At 49.8% G+C, this 6,907-nt stretch overlaps 1 protein-coding gene across 2 annotated transcripts in view; it reads left to right on the forward strand.

Moving 5' to 3' along the window:
• The first annotated feature begins 4,156 nt into the window (after positions 1-4,156).
• GAK (cyclin G associated kinase) overlaps positions 4,157-6,907 on the forward strand; it is a 124,752-nt gene continuing 122,001 nt past the window's right edge. The window contains exon 1 of one of the 2 annotated variants that reach the window (XM_019554950.1): positions 4,157-4,362. In XM_019554950.1, coding sequence (XP_019410495.1) covers positions 4,221-4,362 — 142 coding nt within the window. In that variant the 5' untranslated portion in view covers positions 4,157-4,220. The remainder of the gene's footprint in view (positions 4,363-6,907) is intronic. The other variant, XM_019554949.1, reaches the window with a different exon arrangement.

Raw genomic sequence — 6,907 nt, forward strand, 5'->3', positions numbered from 1 at the left:
GCAGCCCCTGCCCCTGCCCCACTCCCTCCCTCACCATGGGGGGCATTGATTTGCCCCCCCCAGCACCCCTCTTCCCTCCCCTTCCACCACAACAGACTTACCAGCTGCACACAGTTCTCCAAGCTGTTGGGCTCTGCTCTTCACTGCCCTCATGCTGCGCTGTGGCTGCACACATGCATGGGAATTTATCTGCCAAATTATTGGCTGCATCGGGCTGATTTCCAATACAGCCAATTATATATATATATAAAGGGCTTAGTCCATATGTTTGTCTGTCCGCAACACTCTTTAAAAGTGAATAGCTTGAAAACTAAGAGGGAGAACATCTGTGTTTTTAGAGAAATTAGTTTCCTAAACCCTAGCATTTGTTTAGCGACCATGTCAGGATGATCCCAACTTCCAGAATTGGGGAAAAAGTCAGGGGCCAGGGCTGTTTCTATTGAGCTCCTTCCAGAAGGGTGTCAGGACCCCAGCACGGTGGGGAAGGCAGAGGTCAGGGCAGCTGAGGAAAACTGGGAACTGGGCAGAGGCATGAGGCAGTGGGCAAGCAGTGGCAGCCCCATCCTGAGCAGGGAAGGAGGCACCCGGGGCGAACCTGGCACGGCAGGAGGGGCAGAGGAAGGGGCCAGTTGAGGAAAAGTGGGAGCTGGGCAGAGGCGAGAGGCAGTGGGTGAGCTGTGACGGTCCTGTCCCAAGCCCTGAGCAGAGAAGGTGCCTGGGGGTAGCTCAGAGGAAGCCCAAGGGCGTGGGCAGCTGTTGCGAGGCATGGAGCTCGCCTGCCCTTGCCCAGCAAAGAGGCATGCAGGTGGCGGCTGGATGGCAGCATGGACAGGTCTGCCTCCAGCCCACTGGACAGGCGCAAATGCAGGAAGGGATTGGTATCTTCAAATGTTCGGCCTATATTATTTAAGTTTTATAAATATTTAATTTATATAATATAAACAGTAAAATTTATCCATTTGTTTTTGTTAATTGAAATTCATCCGTCATTCTTGATGGGCAATTCTCTGGTTTTCTTTATATCGGTGCCGATCTGATATCGGACTGATGTATCGGTGCACCTCTAATGGGTGAACTCATTTTCCTTTGCCAAATATGAATAATTCCCTCCTGCTTCAGGAAGAACAAAAAAGCATGTCCCTCATACAAAGGCTACCAAGCTGCTCTGTCAAATTTCAAACCCTTGGTCCAAAGCACAGAGATTACAGATTTGTTTCAGAAAACATTTTTTAGTATGCATGAAACAGTCCATTTTCCTTTTTAAAAATGATTACACCTCTGGCTGAAAGAAAAACTGCTCTGAAGCAGACATGTGGCATTCACTTTTCATACATGGCTGAAGTTTCTCTAAGCAACTGTGACAAAAAAAGTTGGGGGCAATTTTCTTTATAGGCTACACAGGGATACCATATTTATTCAAATAAGATGAGGTTTTTCCTCTTCTTCACCATGGGGGAAATAACCTCTCATATTGTATTAAAGTACAGGCTAGCCAAGCAGCTGCTACAGCGCTGGGAGGAGCCAAAGGGGCTAATGTGGCAAGCAGTGGGTGCATGGGAAAGCATGGGGAAGGAACTTGTGGTGTAGGGGGAGCACAGGGGAAGGGCAGAATGTGGGGGAAAGGATGCAGCTTGGCAGGCACAGGGAAGGGACACGTGGAGTGCTCCTTTTCCCATGTCCTTTCCCTGCACTCTCCTCACTCCATGTGTCCCTTCACCCACACATGGCGCACACCTTCCTCCGTGCTCTCCAATGCACAGCATGCCTCTCCACCTGTGTTCCCCCCACACCACAAGTCCCTTCACCAATGTTCCACCCACAGTGTGCCTCTTCTCCATGTTTCCTCCTGGACTGTGTGCCATTTCCCCCACATGGGAAAAGGTCACATGGTACAGAGGGGAATATGGGCAAAGGGCTGGTGGGGGGTCAGGCCCAGCCCTGAAACAGTGGCAAGGAGGTGGGGTGATGGGGGCAGGCCCAGACCCGCAATGGTGGCGGGAAGGGTGGGTAGGCCAGGCCTGGCCCCATGGCGGAGTCGGGGAAGGGGAGAGCAGGCCCGGCCCGGAAGGTGCTGGCGGGGGGGTGTATATAAACTGGACACAGGCCTCTGTCCCTGCCCACACTGTCTGCCCGTCATTCTTGATGGGCAATTGGCTAGCTGTGAATACGGGCTCAGATTAGAAGTCAGTGCCCATTCCCTTTCAGAGGGCAGCTATCTCACCGAGCCACGTGGAATGATCATAGGTAATGATCATTAGGTAATGACCTAATGAAATCACGGTTTTGCAGTTCTCCTGGAAACTATGATTGCAGCCAGCCTCCGTGCTTTTGACAGGCTCCCCAAAAACAAAAAGCTTTCCAAGAATAAAATGCTGGCTCTTTCTGGGGAGCCAGCAGTCCTTGGAAGGACAGCTGCATGGCGAGATGGCTGTCATCCCCACTCCTCACCACTGACTGGCTGCCAGGGCTGTGTATCATTCAGCCTCACCACCCCCAGCAATCCATGGAAATGGGGCGGGGTGGCATGACAGATAGGCCTCACAGCTGTTCAGTGGCAAGGGGTGGGGCCACATGACAGACCACCCTCACAGACAAGCAGCAGCAAGGGCTAGGGCCACTGTGGCTGTTGTTCCATCAGAGGCTTGGGAGGGGCTTGCTGTGCTTGGCCTGCCAAAATGGCTGCCACAATCTGGACGCAAAATTAGCCAACACCTCCCTCAAGTTCATTAGGCCCCAATCATAGAGTTGCAGTCCTCTGCTTCCACTATTACAGAGGACTAGCAGTAATAACACTAGATGGATGCTAGTACAAGAAGCCCCCGCAGATGAGCTGGGGTAAATAATGCTATATTAGAAGTTTCTGGCTAGTTCAAAGGGATATTGGAAAAAAGAAGGAAAACTACCACAACCTATGATGTGATACAAGGCTTAACACTTCCCCTACTGGAGTTGCCAGCAATACAAGGTCTCAGCCTACTGCAGAAATTTGACCTTGATTAACAGCAACAGACAAACCATACAATATCTGTATTTTCACAGGTTTGTGTGAGGCGGTCAGGCAAACAGACACTGGCACCATCACCAACTCTGTTTATTTGGACAGCTCCTGCATGCATCCCTGTTTGCCAAAAAAAAGAGTCAAGGAAGAATTAAAGAGGATGGAGAAGATGGGAGCCATTTCCCAAACTCATCAACTCGCAGACTAGTACTGAGACCTAATGGAAAACTCTACATTTGTGCAGATGTTACCCAACTTAATCAAAGTGCATAGAGGAAGAAAGACAAGTGCTTTCTGCAATTAAGACATACAAAAAACTAGAACTCTTGGTCCCAAAATGATACCTTTTATTAGACCAACTGGGAAATGGCAAGAAAACTGTCCTTTTCTTCAAGCTTTCGGGATCAAAGTCCCTTCATCTGCAATTAAACGTAGGTTGGCTCAGCTGTCAGAAGATAAAGTAAATAAATGAGATGCTAGCATGGGGCTTTGGCAAGTCCAGCTCACTCAAGCGCCTAGACCAGTGGTGCTCAAGCTTTCGGCCAGCAGAGCAGCGCAGGGCCCACCTGCAGACAGGACTGAAGCTTGCGCACGAGGATTGGGCCTGGAGGCCCAGCGCTGCAGTCTCCGGCCCCTCAAAATCGAGCCCTTGCGGTCATCTCGCTCCCAGACCCAGTTTTGTATCCAGCTGCACTTACTGTCGCGGCTTGCTGCCAGCTGGGCCCCCGCAGCGTGACAGGATCTTCCGCGTGCGGTCTGCGGCGGGGACTGATTTCGGAACTGTTTCTTCGGAGCAAATTCCTACCGCGGCCAAGGAGGCAGATGCGTCAGAGGCAGCTCCGGCCTCAAGCCCCTTCCCTGGGTGGGTTCGGCCATGGCTGCGGGTGGAAGCACCCGGGCGCCAGCACCGGCAAGGCCTGGCCTCTCGGCGGCGCAGGGGGCGGGCAGGAGACGCAGGCGCCCCGCCCCCAATGCGCGGGTGGGAACCCGGGGCAGCAGCGGTGCCAGCCTCAGCCCAGCCCGCGCTCCAGCCCCTCGCCTACAGGGCGGGGCTTGGCTGCTGGGAGGTGCGGTGAGGTCAGGTCATAAATGACGCCACTCTCCCGGAAGTGGCTGAGACTAACTACGGTGGCTGGCAGAGTTCGGTGTGGTCGGCGGTTCGCGGAAGAGGCGGCTGCGGCAGCGGCCCGGCGCTAGCCCCGCTTCCCGGTGCGGCGCGACCATGTCGCTGCTGCAGTCTGCCTTGGACTTCCTGGCGGGGCCCGGTTCCCTGGGCGCCGCCAGCCGCGACCAGAACGACTTCGTGGGGCAGACGGTGGAGCTGGGGGACATGAAGCTGCGGATCAAGCGAGTCATCGCCGAGGGTGAGAGCGGCCGCGCCCGGCCCGACTCAGTCCCGGCGTGTGTGTGCGCACGGGGGGGCTGTCCCGCCCCGCCTCAGGCTGGGCCGGGAGGTGACCGGCCAGGGAGCTATAGCCCCGCGTCCGTTGGGTTGGGTTGGGGCCGGGGCGGGTGGGCTCCTGTCGGCGCCGATAGAGGGGCTCGTTGGCTGGGCTGAAGCAAGCTGCTGTCTGCTGCCGCCGGCCAGCCAGAGCCTGGCTCGCCCTGCTCCTGTGAAGAGTTAAAATACGGCTGAAACGCTTTATTTGTACCCCAGCTTTTCTGTTCCGGCTGCAGGGAGGACTCGATTCATAGACAGTTAAGGACCTTGCAGATCATCCGGCCCAGGCCACCTTCCCCCCCCCCCCCCCGAATACAACTGGGGTTAGGTGACCCCAGTGAAGTGACTGTCCAGTTTCTTCATGAAAACCTCCAGGGTGGGTGACTGCATCACCTCTGGATGGAGTTTATTCCACAGTCTGGACACCCTGGCTAGGGGCGGCTGCAAAGTTGTGGGGACAGGGCTGTGTGTATGAGAGATGCATAAGAATGTAGCTTGCTATGAAAACCTCCAAGGTCCTGATCTGGCAACCAAATATACTGCTTTTGGTGCTAGTTGTTTCAGCTGTTCACCGCATCTGTGCCTTGATGCCTCTCTTATTGAGAAGGAATGCTATCAAATTCATGTTAAAGTCTGGTATAATGGGAAGGATTGAGAAGAGACGCTTGGTTATCTGTTGATCTAATGACCAGGGGAGTATATACCATAAGAAAACTGTCAGCAACGTAGCTTCTTGCCTTGTTACTTGCCAGAGGTCAGATACAGAAATACCTTCTTGCTTTGACTCTACAATAACTTGACTCTAGGAACTAATTTGCCTGGAATGCCCGGTGAAGATTATCATTGCTATTGTCTGCAATTTCCTTTTGAGTCAGAGGGAGTCACACATGCATATCTGCTTTGAAATACACCTGTTTTATATCAAATACTGCACTTCTTGCAATAGCAGTAAGGCTGTCTGTATTTAATGCGCGGGAGTTAATGGAGCTCATGGAGCTTTAACTCTTGTAGTTTTGTATTAACATTCATGTTTCTTTTTTTCCTCTTTTGAAGAGGTTAAAATGCTAATGTGAACACTTGTGATTATATTTCTATAGCTGCAGAGTGAGTTTATGCACATTGTTGCTGCTGCTAAGTGGTGTTTCAGTAGTACCTTGCTGCCTTATTTAGTGTTAGGTCTCCTTTTTTTCACAATGAAGAAGTTCCCAAGCTGTAGCTCTTTTTTTTTCATTTTACTTTCTATAGTTTTCTAGCACCTTAGAGAAAACTTATATATGAATGGCTAAATACCTTAGTCTCTCTCTCGCTCTCTGTCTCAGTGGGTAGCTACTAAAAAAAGTTTCTCTTCTCAAGGTGGATTGTTTTAATCATGTGGGCAAAAGGGTTTCTAATTCCCTACTCCCCCCAAAGAAAGTGGAAAGTGTTTTTTGTTGCTAACTTATTATTCAAAGGCAAATTATATCTTCTTACAACTTTTAATTGCTGTTGGCTTTGGACCAAGCATGGAAAATTCAGCCAAAAAGGATAATTTTTCAGGTTGTGATCAGTAACTGAAAAGAGCTAAAACAGAAGTTCCAGTTTTGTCTTGCGTTGGTATTTGCTACTCCATTTCAAACAATACTGTCATTGTTTTGTCACAGAGCATAACACATGTAAAATATTTTCAAAGGGCTTAGTTGAATGGCAAGTTATATAGTTGTTATGGCTTATTCTGTAAAGTTCCAGTCAAGGGATTATTATACTACTGTCTAGGGAACAGTAAGGAAAAAGAAAGGGCGGGAAGCTACTTGAAAAATAAATCTTTGGTGTTTAGTTCTAGTTCAGGAAGAAAGGTTTCATACTTAAACAGTTCTGGCACTGGCTTTTTGTCTTGGGGACAAAATGCTAATTAGATCACTGAGTACTTTCCTATTTGTGCTAGCTTTTCTTAGAGGTTTAGTTTTTCGTAACTGCAGCTTAAAATTCAGTGTATTCAGGTCAATGGCTTGGATTTATCTTGCTTTCACCATATATTATGGTATCTTAATTAAAACTTGGGGCCAAGGGACTTACCTGTGGTTTATTTCTGCTAACAATGTATCTAAATTAATGCTGACCCTGATTCATGCAGTATTTGCATTGCTGCAGCTAGAAAGAAATAGCATGAATAAAACATAGGCTTGCCCCTCAAATGGTTCTCATTCCAGCTTTTTTTTCCTTTCGGAAAGGTGGGGGGAAAAAAACTGGCCAGAGTCGAGTTTTACGTGAATGTTCTTTGCACCTGACGTCTGTGCAAGTAACAAGGTATAACCTTGCTGAAAGTCTTCTTTTGGAAGTTTTTACTCTAATCTTTCTAAACTTGTCCAAAAGCCATTTGCTTGCAGAAGCATCAAATACATGGAAGAAGGCCAATGTGGTGCCGATCTTCAAGAAAGGGAGGAGAGTGGATCCGGCTAACTACAGGCCCATTAGCCTGACTTCTATCCTGG

This window comes from Crocodylus porosus, unplaced genomic scaffold, assembly GCF_001723895.1.
Source record: "Crocodylus porosus isolate Cpor-Errol unplaced genomic scaffold, CroPor_comp1, whole genome shotgun sequence".
Taxonomy (NCBI): domain Eukaryota; kingdom Metazoa; phylum Chordata; order Crocodylia; family Crocodylidae; genus Crocodylus; species Crocodylus porosus.